We start from the raw sequence: 16,400 nt of genomic DNA on the forward strand, positions 1-16,400 counted from the left end.
TTACTCTTGTCCTTATCGTTCTTCTTCCCCTCCTTCCATCCTTCCTTTCTTCATTTTCTTTATCGCTTGTTTTTCCTTCTCGTATTTATCTTCTTTGATTTTTATGTTACTTCTGTCCTGGCCACCTTTCCTTCCTTCATTCCTTCCTTTCTTTCTTCTTTCTTCGCTTCCTTCTGATACTGATTTATTTTTATCCATTTCTGTGTTACTTTTGCCATTAGCGCCCTTCTGTCCTTCCTTCCTTCCTTCGTTATTTCCTTCCTTCTTACTCTGATATTTTTTGTTGTGCTACTCTTGTCCTTACCGTCCTTCTCTCCTTCCATTCTTTCTTCCCTCTGTTTTCCCTTCCTTCCTACTCTGAGTTATCTTTTTCGGTTTCTATTTTACCTTTGTCCTCACCGTCCTTCATTGTCTTCCTTTTTACCTGCATATATTCTCTTGTTTCTCTCCCTTTTTTCTCCTATCCGTCCTTTGTTCATTCTTTCCTTCTCTTCTTCCCTCCTTTCCTTTCCTCTCGTTCGTTCCTTCCTTCCAAGCACCCATTCACTCTGCCGTTCCCACTTCTATTCACAATTAACATGAGGGACAGTCCAGATCGAATTTAAAATAGTTACGAGAGACTCCATTGTTTCCTGTCATTCATTCATTCCTTTATTCATTCATTCATTCATTCATTCATTCTACCGTTTCCTCTCCTACACACAGACAAAGAACATCATGACAAACAAACACAAACCAGTAAATAGAAATACAAATATAACCAATTACTCACTTGCAAAGTCCTGTAGACCCATGGAAATCTACTCTACCCCCCTCATCAAAAAATAAAATAGTCACAAGATACACAACCACACACAATTAGTTAAAACACAACCACAAACAACTACTCACTTGCTATGCCCTGTAGGCCCATGGAGTCATAGTGCCGCCAGACCCCGGGGTTCATCTGCGCGTAGGCCTGATAGTGGCTGATGGGCGCCTGCAGACTCTGGCCGCCCGCGCCCTGCAGGTACCCATCCCGCCCGCAGTTGAAGCCGAGGGGCGAGGAGAAGGTCTGCTCGGGGGGGTGGGCGGAGGGTGCCAGGGCGGTGTGGGCGGGGGACTGCCACATGGAGGGGGAGGGCGTGGAGGGCTGCACGAGCTGGGCGGAGTAGGAGTTGTAGGGCAGCATGTGCGTGTGTGCGTGCGAGGTGTACATGGAGGGCGTGAGGAGGTTCTGGCCGCCCTCCTGCCCGTACCCTCCCGCGCCGCCCGGGGGGAACATGGCCGGGAACTCCACGCCGACGGCTTTGCGCTAGCCTGCGACACGGCTTGGGTCTCCGCCGCTCTCGCCTGCTTCCGCGACCTCTTTCTTGTCGGGCTTCTAGTACTGATAGTTTTGATGGTATATTATTGATAGTATTGATTGATATTATGGATTGTATTCTCCTCCACTGTGTTTCTTTCCAGCTCCTCCTTCTTCCGTTAACCTTCTTTTTTTGTCTGCCGTTTCTTTCGTCCGTTGTCTTCTCCTCCTTATTGAGTTTCTTAGGATTGATCGTTATGCTACTCCTCGGCGTTTCTCTTCACCTCCTCCTTCTTCTGTTTTCTCCTTTTCTCGTTTCACTTTTTTTTTTCAAGGGAAGAAACCTAGGCCCACACACACACTCACACACGTAAGAGGGTCTAATGCCTTGCTTCTCGTACGCTGCGTAATCCTTTTGGTTGTACACACAGTAACGCGGTCCGATGCATACACACAGTTTAACGCACACTCAGCAACCCACGTCGCATGAACACACACACACAGTTTAACGTACACACGCACTAACTCCCGTCAAATGTACACACAGCTCTTGATTTAAACACGGACACAAACGCACAAGAACACGGGACTTGAAAAAACAGGACTATGGACTTGATACAACGCCGCTAGAGGGAGCTGACGTCGGTGCGTGAATCGGAGAACAGGAGTCACGGATTTATATTTTTCCTCCGTCACTAAACAGACGCAGAGTTAGGCAGATGGCGCCAGTGCTCCGACGGTCACTCATTCCCTTCAGAGAACACACGAACACACAAACACTTAGGAGCCACCAAGGAACGGCTAGCACACTTCAGGCCTTCGGCGGTCACTTCAGTAGGCGGTCGTTGAAGTAGCAGCAGTAGTAGTAGTAGTAGTAGCGACGCAGACTTTTCCCATCTTCTCTATACGATTCTAGAGGAGGAGGATTAGGAGGTTGTGTCTATCGGCGTATCTCCTCTGTGTCTCCTGGATGCTGGAGGTGCGGGAGATGAGCCGGGTCTGATGCCTGTTGACGAGAGAAAGAATATAAACATCAGCATCTTGAGAGAGAGAGAGAGAGAGAGAGAGAGAGAGAGAGAGAGAGAGAGAGAGAGAGAGAGAGAGAGAGAGAGAGAGAGAGAGAGACGGCTATTAAGAAATCAAGAAATAATGATTTTGTCTTCGCCGATTAAAGTATAAAATATCAAAAGGAGGAGAAGGAGGAGGAGGAGGAGGAGGAGGGTGACCGGAAAGAGAATGAAAGTGAAGAGAAAAAGAAGGATGGCAACAGAGAAGGATGAGGATAAAGGAAAAGAAAACAAACAAAAAATGAGAAGAAAAAACGAAAAGTAAATTAGAGAAAATAGGAAAAATAAGTATGAAGATGAAAATAAGGAAGGAAGAGGAGGAAGAAAGGAGAATAAGTAGGAGGCGGATGAGGTGGAGAAGTAGGAGTAGGAGGAGGAGAAGGAGAAGGAGGGGAAGGAGGAGGAGGAGGGGAAGGAGAAGGAGGGGGAGGTGGTGTCAGGCAAAGTGCATGACAGTAGTAAATAAGAGACGTTTATAGGCCAGAGCCCCCGATACAATCATGGAGGAGGAGGAGGAGGAGGAGGAGGAGGAGGAGAAAGAGGAGGAGAAAGAGGAGGAGAAAGAGGAGGAGGAGGAGGAGGAGGAGGAGGAGAAGGAGGTTAAATAGAAGGAATAGGTTGTGAGGAAGATGAAGGAAATTTGTGAAGGAAGAAAAACATGAAAAGAAGAAAGTGATAAAAAGTGCGGCAATTGTTCAAAAAATATTAACCATCATCATCATCATCATCATCATCATTATCATTATTATTACTGTCATCATCATCACCATCATTATCATCATCGTTATTTTTATTTCTATTATCCTCATCACCACCACCACCATCATGCCCATCACCACCACCACCATCATCACCACCATCATCCCCACAGACTCAGGTAACCCCAACAGGTATACAAAAGGCCATTAGGCTGGGACAGGTACACGTATATTCCCAGGTAAGACAATACGGACGTGTCTTGCGGCGGATGGAGTGGTCGCGGCGATAGCGGAGTGGTCACTGATAAGGGGCGGCGGCGCAAGAGGCAGCCCATCCCGGTAAGGCGGTGAAGGGAGCTGCTAATGGGAGGGAGGTGATGGAGGGGGTGTTGACAGGAAGGGGTGGTGATAGGGGGGTGAATGTAAAGTGTGTGTGGGGTGTGTGTGAAGGGAAATGGTAAAGGGAGGGTGGTGATGGAAGGGGTGTTGACGGGAAGGGAGGAAAGGGGTGTTTATCAGGTGTTGGTGTGTGTGTATGTGTGGGTGTGTGGGTGTGGCGGACGCAAGCTCTTATTGGGTAGAGATAAGATGCTCAATGATAAAGATGGCGATTAATATAAGGTGTGTAGGTGGATAATTGATGTGTGTGTGTGTGTGTGTGTGTGTGTGTGTGTGTGTGTGTGTGTGTGCCAGCAAGCAGTCAGGATGATACTAAAGGTTGCAAGATGGTGATTAAAGATAAATGGTATTAAAATGATAACGGGTTATGAAAGATACGCAATAGAAGATGAGTGAAAGGAAGAAATGTGAAGGTCAAAGGTGTGTGTGTGTGTGTGTGTGTGTGTGTGTGTGTGTGTGTGTGCAAGTGTGTTAAGGTGTGATTAGGTGCAAGTGTATTTTTTTTTTCACAGTAAACAACTCAAAGGAACTAAAAGAGAAAAAAAAGTCCTGCTAATCGTTGCTCCTGGGTCATGCTATAGTCTCTGGGCCGTATTTTAAGACACCACCGCTTCTCACATCAACTATTTCTAAAGGTCAAAGAGGGGATCAATCTGGTTTTCATGAGTGTTTTTTAAGGTTCATGGCATAGAAGAAGGGTCAAACTACCACCAGGGTCATAAAACTACCCCTGGAAAGGCCTACAGCTCCTACGAAAGCCAGATCAAACATGTGAACTTGGGCGACGAAATGTTTTAAAATACGACACTTAGCCCCAGCTCGACAGTCCACCCAGCGTTGCCAGATTATCGTATTCACCACATTGTATTTATCATTTTTTAGCCTCAAACTCTCGTACCTACACAAATAACGAAAGAATATTAAATTTAACGTTAAAACTGTTATTTATTGATGCTTGTTTGTTTGTTTTGCTATAGATATCAGTCAGAAACTACGAAAATGCAAGACGGTGTGTACGATAATTTGGCAACGCTGAGTCCACCACACAGCCACTGTAAGCGCCCAAACAAAACTTTATTTTCCACAGTGATTCGTTTTATCTTCTCAATACAAGATACGAAAGAAATTTTCTCTGTGGTTTGCTAAAAAAGTCATCGTTTTATATCAATCCCAAACACAATACAAGGAATTTTCGTAGTATTTGAGTTGATTTGGGCGCTGACGAACTTGCGGTACTGAACTGTAAAACTGGCCTTTGATTATAATGACTAAGGGAAGATATGGCGGTGAAGGGCAGCGTTACCAAATTATCGTACACACCGTATTGCATTTTCGTAGTTTCTGACTGATATCTATAGCAAAACTTCTTTCGTTATTTGTGTAGGTACGAGAGTTTGAGGCTAAAATGATAGCATTAAAGAAAAGGTGAATAGATATGACGCTGGTGAAGGGGTAAAGGAAGAGGGTGAGAGGAGAATGTGTCTGTTGAGGTGTGTGGGTGTGTGTTGGTGTGTGTTGAGGAGGAAGAAGTGTCAGAGGGATGATAGCATTAAAGAAAAAGGAAAGATATGACGTGAAGGGAAGAAGAGGTTGAAAGAAGTGTGTGTGTTGAAGTGTTTGGGTGTGTGTTGGTGTGTGTTGAGGAGGAAGAAGTGTCAGAGTGATGATAGTGTTAAAGAAGGAAAATATATGACCTGAAGGGAAGGAGAGGGAGGTTGAAAGAAGTGTGTGTGTTGAGAGTGTGTTGAGAGTGTGTTGATGTGTAACCAGGTCCCAAAATTGACCTCCCCTTTGGCCACTCTTCTCAACTCATCTTTTTCGGGGCAGTGATTAGCGGGCTTTTTTCTCATTCTTTTATTTTGCCCTTGAGCTGCTTCCGTTACTGATAAAAAAAAAAGTGTGGGGGTGTGAAGAGTGAGTTTAAAGTGAAAAGTGTGAGTGTATTGTGGTGTGTTGGTGTGTGTTGTGGTGACGATGACTAAATTAAGCTACGGTGATGAAGAGGTGAAGAGAGAGGGTCAACGTGTGTGTGTGTGTGTGTGTGTGTGTGTGTGTGTGTGTGTGTGTGTGTGTGTGTGTGTGTGTGTATTGAGGTGGCGATGACTAAATAAAGATATGATGATGAAAGGATGAAAAGAGAGGGTCAGAGTGCGTGTGTGTGTGTGTGTGTGTGTGTGTGTGTGTTGAGGTGCAAGCAGTGTGGAGGCGGTGATAAGGGTGCGAGGTGGTGCCCGTGTGCCCAGGTAAGCCGCAGGTGTCGCGGAGATAAGGGCGACAGCGACAGGTAACGCGATGACTGGCGGTGACTAATGACCCGAGCCTTGAGCGAGGACGAGTACCAGAGAGAGAGAGAGAGAGAGAGAGAGAGGGAGAGAGGGAGAGAGGGAGAAAGATGCAAATTAAAGAACAGAGTAATGAATGAATGAATAAATAAATAAAAAAAATGGAAACAAGCTGATAAATATTGGAGACACGGATACCAGAGAGAGAGAGAGAGAGAGAGAGAGAGAGAGAGAGAGAGAGAGAGAGAGAGAGAGAGAGAGAGAGAGAGAGAGAGAGAGAGAGAGAGAGAGAGAGAGAGAGAGAGAGAGAGAGAGGAATTATCACTTGAAGATGCGGAAGAATAAATAAGAGAAATGAATAAATGAATAAGTAAATGAACTCTGATAAACACACACACACACACACACACACGCACACGCACACGCACACACGCACACGTCACTACCAGCCGCTTAACTGTCCCCTTAATTCTCCTCTCAGCCTTAAGTGAAAAATATAAAGAAGACGAATTTATTGCACTTTCTTCCCCCGACGAGCATCTTAAAGTGTCAAGATAGCACGCACTTAAGATGGCGAGATGGAAGATAACAGGAGGAGGAGGAGGAGGAGGAGGAGGAAGTGTGAGGAGCGATATCAGATGATTTTTCTTCCCGCCAATCAATTCGATGTATTTATTGTCGTCAGGTGGTGGTGGTGGTGGTGGTGGTGGTGTGCGAGTTGTTTATGGTGGTGTTGGTGGTGATGATGGTGATGGTATAATGTGTATCTCTACCTCTACTTCTTCCTCTCCTTTTCCCTCCTTTCTTCTCCCTCTCCCTCCTCCTCTCTTCTCCTCTCTTCTTCCTCGTCTTTACTAAGTGGTAGGTGTGTGTGTGTGTGTGTGTGTGTGTGTGTGTGTGTGTGTGTGTGTGTGTGTGTGTGTGTGTGTGTGTGTGTGTGTGTGTGTGTGTGTGTGTGTGTGTGTGTTTGATTACTTTGCTGACTGACAGATTAGCTATAGGTGTTTTGCAGTAGCATGTTTTAGACTGACTGACTGACTATCTGAAAGGCGAATCATCTATGAGACTGCCACACTGTCTGACTGAAAGATTCTCTGGTTAACTGAATGACTGACTGACTGGCTGACTGACTGGCTGACTCATTTCCTGACTGATCTATCCTCTTTATAAATGACGACTGACTAATTGATGGTGTGACTAACGTATCATTTACTTTTCTGACTCATTGACTGACTAACTAACTGATTAACTGAAGAACTTATTGATTGATGAACTGACTGACTGAGTGGCTGGAATAACCCATCTATTGATTTTCTACTAAACTAACCAGAGAACCAATCGACTAACTTCATGCTTAAGTAATTACAACAGGCAGTTAAAAAAATTCAGGTGTTAGAGAGAGAGAGAGAGAGAGAGAGAGAGAGAGAGAGAGAGAGGGAGAGAGGGAGAGGGAGAGGGGGATTGAGAGAAAGAAAAAGAAGAAAGAAAATAACATTAGCAACAAGAGTAAGAACAGAAATTCGTTCCCTCAGAAGCAAGATGTGAGATAGCTGCTAGAACAGAGGGTAGAGTGAGGCACCAGGTAACGGATGAGATAATGAGGCTTAATTAGAGGTGTGGAGTGGAGCAGCTCAGGTGTGGTGGTAATGGGGCAGGTAATGGTGGAGGTGTTTGTGTTGTTTGTGTTGCTGAGTGGTGAAGGATTGTGAGAGTTTGTGCTGCGGGAGCTTATTATAGAAACTTGATACTGATAACGAGAGAGTGAGAATAATGAGAGGATGCAAGTGATGGTAATGGTGATGATGATAACAGAAAACTTAACAAAGATGGAAATGGTGATGACAGTGATGATGATGAGGAGGAGGAGGAAAGTGTGAATAATGAGATAAATGATGATGATGACAAAAAAAAAACACAACCGTCAAATGAAAATGAAAAATGAGAAGGAGGGAAGTGTGAATGATTAAACAAATGATGAAAATAAAAGAAACAATAAAAAAATAATGATGAGGATGAACGTGTGAATAATGAGAGGAATAATAACGATAAGAGAAAAAAAATAGAAACAAAAACTAAACAAGGCAACAAATACTAAGGAAAAGAAGAAAAGATGAAGAAAATGGAGGTGAAGAAGAGAAGATAGAGAATAAATATCGTCATTCTTATAATCAATTTTCTCACTTGACATGGAGAGAAAATTGTCCGAGGAGGAATTCCAGATGGAGGAGGAGGAGGAAGAGGAGGAGGAGGAGGAGGAAAAAGAGGCTGAACCACTGCCGCACCTGTTGTTAATAATCATCACTGCCACCACAATCAGATCAAGTGTTGAGGTTATTAATGAGTACTACCACCACCACCACCACCACTACTACTACTACTACTACTACTACTACTACTACTGTTACCATTATCATTCTTATTCGTATTCTTCTTATTCTTATTATACCTCTCCTTGTTTTGCTGTTGATTTTGTTGTTTGTGTTCCGAGTTTACCGAAAGAGAAAGAGATACAGAATAAGATAGATAGATGGATAGATAGATAGATAGAGAGGTAGATGAATAAATAAAAAAAAATGATATACGGATAGACAGAGAGAGAGAGAGAGAGAGAGAGAGAGAGAGAGAGAGAGAGAGAGAGAGAGAGAGAGAGAGAGAGAGAGAGAGAGAGAGAAAATGCTACGTTCTAAGCAATTATTCGATCAGAGAAAGAGAACGAGAGAGACATCCCCCCCCTTCCCTCCTCCCCCCCCCAAAAAAAAGAAAAGAGCAGTAGACGAATTATCATTTATTACATTATTATAGTTCATGTTTTTCTCTCCGCAGGGTCGCCGCGCCAAGGTCGAGGTGAGGATGACACTTCAGGTTTGGGGGAGTGACCGCAAGCTACTGAGTCATGTCTTTAGGAGCCGCTTCACACCTCGCTTGTAGCCTTTTTTTGTTAATATGCAAGTCTCTAAAACAAAGGTGAAATCTCTCTCTAAATAAAAGGGCATGAGGTAGGTGGATGTGTGTGTGTGTGTGTGTGTGTGTGTGTTGGTTGATTTGTTTTTTGTTTGTGTGGGTTGGTTAGGTTAGGTTTGTGGGATCTGTTTGCATTTGGTATTTCGTTCGCTTGTTGAGGTAGTTAGGTTCGGTTTGCTATGTTTTACTAGTTTGGTTAACTTTCCCAATTTGTTTACTATTCTTTATATATTTGGATAGGTTTGGGTTGGGTTGGATTTGGTTTGGTTAGGTTTGGTAAAATTAGATTTGGCTAGGTTTGCCAACTTCCTTCCCAGGCTTTGCCAGGTTTGGGTTGGGATATATTTGGTTTGGTTAGTTGAGGTAAGCTTAAGTTTAGCGGTTTGATTTCCATGTTAAATATTGACTCTGTAACTTCTACAAGGTGCAAGATTATAAACTCCTTTTCCCTGTTCGTTAAGCAAAAATATAAGTTTGCTCTGGTTTTCCACCCGTTGGAAATATTTTCTTCATTTTTAAATACAACGCTTTTTTCATGATTCTGCTTAAATAAATAACAAAAAGATACAATGTAATACTTTAACTTCTCCATTCTAAGATTTACAGTCCCTTGCGGATCACGAGTGCGGAAACCGTGAAGAGTGGGGAGGGACGCTTGTCGTGCGTGTTAAAACCAAGAAAATATAACAAAAAAGTTGTGAAGAAAGAAACTTGTCGTGCGTGTTAAAACTATGAAAATATAACAAAAACTCGCGAAGAAAGAAGCTTAATTAGTAGAAAAAATCTGTTTACCTGACGTCGTCGCAAGATGGCGCGCGGCAAGAAAAACGCCCATATTCTCAAAAATTTCGGGGCTCACACATCCGCATTTGTTAAGGCTTTGGCAGAGGCTGTGTGTATAACCATGGGTAGTTTTATGAGCCTTGTGATGGTTCGACAAGGCTTCTCTTTGGGCCGCTCATTTTTATTTGCTTTTATAGGAGCGGCGCGTATAGCGGACATTCTTGTTTTCTCTTTGTCTTTGCCCTTCAGATGTTTCCTCTACTGTAAAAAGAATGAACGTCAAAAAACACTCATAAAAACACGACTAATCTCTTCTGTGGCCTTTGAAAATAGTTGTTGTGGAAGCCGAAAGCGTATGAGAACGGTGCGTAGCGGGCTTTTCATGTTTTCGTTTGCTCTAGTGTAAAAAAAAAAATGAACGTCAAAAAAATACACTCCTAAGAATCAGACTAATTCCCTTTTGGTCCTTTGGATATAGTTCTTGAGGGAGCCAAAAGAGTCTGAGAACAGTGCGTAGAGAGCTTTTATTTATTGTTTTATTCCCTCTACTTTAATAAAACAAGAAACGTAAAAAAAAAACACTCCTAAGAACACGACTAATCTCCTTTGTGTCCTTTGGGAATAGTTGGCGTTGGGGCCGAGAGCGTATGAGAACAGTGCGTAGAGGGCTTTTATTTATCGTTTTATTCCCTCTACTTTAATAAAACAAGAAACGTAAAAAAAAAACACTCCTAAGAACACGACTAACCTCCTTTGTGTCCTTTGGGAATAGTTGGCGTTGGGGGCGAGAGCGTATGAGAACAGTGCGTAGAGGGCTTTTATTTATCGTTTTATTCCCTCTACTTTAATAAAACAAGAAACGTAAAAAAAACCACTCATAAGAACACGACTAATCTCCTTTGTGTCCTTTGGGAATAGTTGGCGTTAGGGGCGAGAGCGTATGAGAACAGTGCGTAGAGGGCTTTTATTTATCGTTTTATTCCCTCTACTTTGATAAAACAAGAAACGTAAAAAAAACACTCATAAGAACACGACTAATCTCCTTTGTGTCCTTTGGGAATAGTTGGCGTTGGGGGCGAGAACAGTGCGTAGAGGGCTTTTATTTATCGTTTTATTCCCTCTACTTTAATAAAACAAGAAACGTAAAAAAACCACTCATAAGAACACGACTAATCTCCTTTGTGGCCTTTGGGAGTTACATTATAGTTGGTGCGGGGGCCGAGAGCGCCTGAGAGCACGGGCCGCAAAACAAAGTGATCACCTGTTTCCTTTCCTCGGTCCTGTCAGACGAGGCGGCCGGGAGGGTGTCGCGGCATAAATCACGGCAGCACACGCCCGACACACGACAGCACCGGACACATGACAAAGGAGGCTGCCACGCGTACGCTGGACTAATCTCTCTCCGTTTGTCCTCACTATTTATTCTTTTCTCTCCTTTCTCTGCATCTTTACCCATTCGTTTGGCCATATTTCATCCCCTCTCCACCTCCTTTCCTCTTTCTTTAATTTCTTCCATCTGTACTTGTGTTGTTTCTAAGGTTGTCTCTGTCTTATTCCTATCTTCTTTTCTCTCCTTTCCTTCTTTACCCCTTCGTTTGGCAAGTTATCTTTCTCCCTCCACCTCCTTTCCTCTTCTTTTAATTCCTTCCATCTTTACTTGTGATATTTCTAAGGTTGTCTCTCCGTTTGTCTTCTCCGTTTCATCTTTTTGCTTTGTTTATCTCCTTTCCTTTTTTTCTTTTCTCATTCTGTTTTCGTGTCTTCTCTTCACCTCCTCTCCCTCCATCTTCTCTTATGTTATTGCTAAGGTTGTCTTTCTCCATTTGTCTTTTTCTTTCTCTCCTTTTATCCATCTTTTTTATCTATGTTATCAAGTTCCTTCCTCTACTGCCTTTCCTCTATCTCTCTCTCATTCCTCCTATCTGTTCTTATGTTATTGCTAAAGTTTCTCCCTCCGCTTTTCTTCCTTGTTTCTTCTTTCTCTCCTTTCTTCTGCTTCTTCTTTCTCTCCTTTCTTCTGCTTCTTATTTCTTTTTCTCCTTTCCTCTGCATCTTCCTTCCTTTTCCTTTAATTTCCTCCATTGTATTCCTGTTGTTGTTCAGGTTGTCTCCCTTCATTTTTCCTCCCTCTTTTCCTCTTTCCCCCCTTGACTCCATCCTTACTCATGATCTTACTAACGTGTTATAAGACATTTCGCCGCCCAATAACACATATTTGACAAGGCTTTCGTAGGAGTTGTGGGCATTTCCAGGGGTAGTTTTATGACCCTGGTGGTAGTTTGACCCTTCCCTTGTACCGTGAACCTGAAGAAACACTCACCAGAACCAGACTGACCCCCTCTTTGACCTTTAGAAATAGCTGGTGTGAAAAGGCAACGTGTCTTATAATCCCTTTTCGTTTTCTGAGCTCTCTCAATCTGTACTAATTTTTATCGTTATTTCTGTTTCATTTTTCTCCTTCATCTTCTTTCCCCACCTTCCTCTATCTTTTTCCACCCCTTTATCCTTACTTATTTTTTTGTGCTTAAGTTATTTCCCTTGTTCCCACCTTTCTTTCTCCTCCATTATTCTCAGTTCTCCTCCGTCCCTCCATTCTTCCCTCCCTCCCTCTCTCTCTCTCTCTCTCTCTCTCCCCCTTCACACATCGTCACCTCTTGATCATTAGTGCCTCTCATTCTCTACGCCCCGCCCACTTTCCCTCCCTCCTTCCATCTTTCCCTCTCTTTAGTTTTTTTTACTCCTTCCTCCCTCCCTCCCTCCCTCTCTCCGTTTTTTCTCTCCCGTCTGGCTCATGATTTTCTTCTCCCCCTCGCATTTTCTCTCCAGAACTGAGGGATTTTATCTTTTTTTTCTCCCTTTCTGTCAGAGTAAAGAAATAATTATAATGATTGTTGTTTGTTGTTGCTATCACATATTATCATTGTTATTGCTATTATTATCATCATCTTTACTGCTACTACTACTATTTTTTATGTCATCATTGTTACCATCATCATTTTTATTCGTATTATTGTAATTATTGTTATTGTTGTTTTGCTATTGATTTTGTCGTAGGAGAGAAACTACTGCTATATTATTCATATTATTGTTGTCTTGCTGCCACTATTACTACCAAACTACTACCACTGAGTGGTTAGCGTGCGGGCGCAGCGTCCAGGAGAACGTGGGTTCGTGTCCCGCCCGCCGCCACATGCTCAAAATTTTCAGTCACCGCCCTGTGCACGTGCTGCATGAAGACCTGTTTTTTTTTTTTTTTTTTTTGTTCAAAGATTTGGGGTATGGCGCCGGATGACTTTCTTGGTGGGGCCTGGTGGTCGGGTTGATAGGTGGTCTTCAGGACAGCATGCGGGTAGTCTGAGGCCACTCGGCGATGACTGAAAAATTGCCAGCTTGTTTGTCGCGGCGGGTGGAACGCGAAACTGCGTTTTCTTGAACGCCGCGCCAGCACGCTGACCACTCAGCCACCGCCACCCCTATCAACCCGGACCCTAGATCGTCTCTGCAAAGAGAAGCTCAGGGATGAGCTTCGGGGGGCAGCATGAGCCAGTCAAGATGGCGCCACTATAAAACACTTGCCTGCGTCATAAAAGGCTGGGGCCGATGATCAGGCCCACCAAGAAAGCCCACCGGTGCCATAGGCAGAAACGGAAAAAAAAACCATCATAATCATCATCACGCAGGTCATCACGATAATACCATGACGTGCAGGTAACCTCGGTCTTTGGTAATTAAGTCTCACCTGGCCGCCCAAACAGAGGCCTCACCTGTATTACCTTAATGAGGCTGATGACGCGCAGGTAATGACACGGAAGGCCGCCTACGCACACACACACACACACACACACACACACACACACACACCACACATACACACACACACACACACACACACACACACACACACACCACACATACACACCACGTTTCGCTAAAAAAGAAAATATATGCAGCGTCTTTTACTTCTTTTATTTCACATTTTTCTTCGTCCACTTTTCTTCCATTTTTTTTCTTTTTTTTCTTCATGTCGTTGACTCTGAAATATTAAGTAAAATGACTCGGCCTCTTTCGCTTATCAATTAGTTAGAAGAAAGAAAGAAGCGCCTGGAATAACAACGCGGAGGTTATTATATCAGGGACGTGCATTCCTAAACGTTGTACTAAAAAGAGAAGAGAGAAAAAAATCGTAATAGAAACATTCCCGAGAAAATGTGATACAAAGAATAAACGTCGTAATTATGTTTTTATGTGTTTCTAGTGGACGACGGTTTGTAGCGTAAGGTAATTATGTGTAAGAGCAATGTTTGTAGCAAGATTTATGGATATTAATAATACAGACAGATAAAGAAGACGAGCGAGAAAGAAAGACAGACAGACAGACAGCACAGACGAACAGATAGACTGACAAACAGGTAGAATGACAAACAGGTAGGCAGACAGATAAAGAAGACGAGCGAGAAAGAAAGACAGACAGACAGACAGCACAGACGAACAGATAGACTGACAAACAGGTAGAATGACAAACAGGTAGACAGACACATCGATAGACAGGTAGATAGAAAAACAGACAACAAGAGAGACCAAACGAAAGGCAGATAGGTAGGTAGTAGAGTGCGTGCTGGGTAGGATGTGGGGGTAGTGGTGGTAGTGGTAGGGATGGAAAGGTTGTCGTTGTTGTTCTTGTTGTTCTTGTTGTTCTTCCTCTTCTTCTTCTTCTTGTTCTTCTTCTTCTTCTTGTCGTTCTTGTTGATGGTGGTGGTGGTGGTGGTGATAGTAGTAGTGGTGTTGGTGGTGGTGATGGTAGTGGTGGTGGTGGTGGTGGTGTTGGTGTTGGTGGTGGTGGTGGTGACTTCACTTCGCAACTAGTAAAATTCTATGTTCAGTAAATCAGGGAGGTAAAAGAACACAAAACATAAGTGGCCGTGGTGAGCTAATCGGGGAAGTGAAGTGACGGAACAGGCCGAGGCAGCAAAACTACATAGTCGCCGCGGGCAAGTCAGTCACTGAGGACTCGCCATTCCCGCCAATCCCGGACAGAATCTTGGCGGCTCAGTCTCCTTCCTTCGCCCTGTTAAATTCCTTCTTTCGTCCGGCCACTTTCCTTCCTTCCCTCGTTCCTTCCTTCCTTCCTTCCTTCTTTCCCTCGTTCCTTCCTTCGTCCAGTCATCTTCCTCGTTCCTTCCTTCATCCTGTCACCTTCCCTCCTTCCTTCCTTCCCTCGTTCCTTCCTTCGTCCAGTCATCTTCCTCGTTCCTTCCTTCGTCCTGTTACCTTCCTTCCCTCGTTCCTTCCCTCGTTCCTTCCTTCGTCCTGTCACCTTCCCTCCTTCCTTCCTTCCTTCCCTCCCTCTGTCACCCGCCCTTCGTCCTGCCATCCTTGACCCAACAAAAACGGTTTCCGGCGCCTTCACTGTATTTCCGATCTCTCTCTCTCTCTCTCTCTCTCTCTCTCTCTCATAGACGGAAAGACAGACAGATGAGAGATATTCCATTCATAACTCAGGAGATACATTACGATATAACCGAATCCGAAAGGAAAACCAAGCCGAACTCACCAGTCCGGATAATCGAATACCGAACATACGGATCCAAGCGAAAAGAACCGAACCAAACTGAATTGAACCCACCAGTCCGGATTATCGAATACCGAACATACGGATCCAAGCGAAAAGAACCGAACCAAACTGAATTTAACCCACCAGTCCGGATAATCGAATACCGAACATCCGGATCCAAGCAAAAAGAACCGAACTGAATTGAACCCACCAGTCCGGATAATCGAATACCGAACATCCGAATCCAAGCGAAAAGAACCGAACTGAATTGAACCCACCAGTCCGGATAATCGTATACTGAACATCCTGCCCCCAGCAAAAGATCGGAACTGATCCAGCCAGTCCGGATAAACGAGTACCGAACATCCACACCCAAGCGAATAGAACCGAACCGAACCGAACTCGAACCCGCCAGTCCTAATAATCGAATATCGAACTTTCGAACCCAAGAATCAAAAGAACCGATTCAGCTAGTCCGGATAAACAAGTGCCGGACATTCGGACCCGAGCGAAAAGAACCGAACCCGAGCCGAACCCGAACCGGACTCCACGCAGACCCTCCCTCGCGAAGCCGGATCATTCCTCCATTTTGTTCCTCCCGTTCCGGCCATTTTCCTTCCCTGGTGATTAATTTCCCCTCCTCCTCCTCCTCCTCCTCCTCCTCCTTGTGCCATTATTTCCCTCCCTCGCCCTCTCTTCCTTCACTCTGCCCCAACCCAATTTTCTTCTTTCTTAACCTCTTCGTCCTTTGTGAATGTTCCTCCTCCTCCTCCTCCTCCTCTTCCTCCTCCTCCTCCTCCTCCTCCTCCTCCTCCTCCTCCTCCTCCTCCTCCTCCTCCTTCGTTCCGTCATGACTGCAGTGTATATTACGCAGACATGGAGGAGAAACACGCACACACACACACACACACACACACACACACACACACACACACACACACACACACACACACACACACACTCGCAGCCTAATAAATATTAATACCGACTCAAATAAACGATATAATTACATTCGCCGGGAAAAGCTGATCCGTCGTAATGGTGATAATGGTGATGACTGTGGTGATGATAGTGTTGATAATTGTGGTAATGAAGATGGTGATGATGGGACAAAGACGAACTCATTAATCCCACGAGACTATTACTGGGATGGTTAGTTAATAGTGTTGCTAAGTACTATCCTACTACTACTACTACTACTACTACTACTATTGCTGCTACTATTCTACCTACTACTAAATTTTTCCTTTCCTTATTTTTCTAACACCCTAATCTCGGTCTTGACTACGATTATTTATCTCTCTAAGTACGTTTTTGCAGTAGTAGTAGTAGTAGTAGTAGTAGTAGTAGTAGTAGTGAAAAAGAAATAGGTTT

At 44.0% G+C, this 16,400-nt stretch overlaps 1 protein-coding gene and 1 long non-coding RNA gene across 6 annotated transcripts in view; one reads left to right on the forward strand and one right to left on the reverse strand.

Moving 5' to 3' along the window:
- LOC126980485 (transcription factor GATA-4-like) overlaps positions 1–16,400 on the reverse strand; it is a 210,664-nt gene that overhangs the window by 32,115 nt on the left and 162,149 nt on the right. For all 5 annotated transcript variants that reach the window (XM_050830444.1, XM_050830442.1, XM_050830445.1 and 2 more), the window contains one exon: positions 892–2,291. In XM_050830444.1, coding sequence (XP_050686401.1) covers positions 892–1,264 — 373 coding nt within the window. In that variant the 5' untranslated portion in view covers positions 1,265–2,291. The remainder of the gene's footprint in view (positions 1–891; positions 2,292–16,400) is intronic.
- The window catches only part of LOC126980489 (uncharacterized), a 122,784-nt gene that overhangs the window by 27,902 nt on the left and 78,482 nt on the right, over positions 1–16,400 (forward strand). The window contains exon 2 of the long non-coding RNA XR_007733265.1: positions 8,555–8,575. This is a non-coding gene — a long non-coding RNA (uncharacterized LOC126980489). The remainder of the gene's footprint in view (positions 1–8,554; positions 8,576–16,400) is intronic.

This window comes from Eriocheir sinensis, chromosome 44 (assembly GCF_024679095.1).
Source record: "Eriocheir sinensis breed Jianghai 21 chromosome 44, ASM2467909v1, whole genome shotgun sequence".
In the NCBI taxonomy this organism is placed as follows: Eukaryota; Metazoa; Arthropoda; class Malacostraca; order Decapoda; family Varunidae; genus Eriocheir; species Eriocheir sinensis.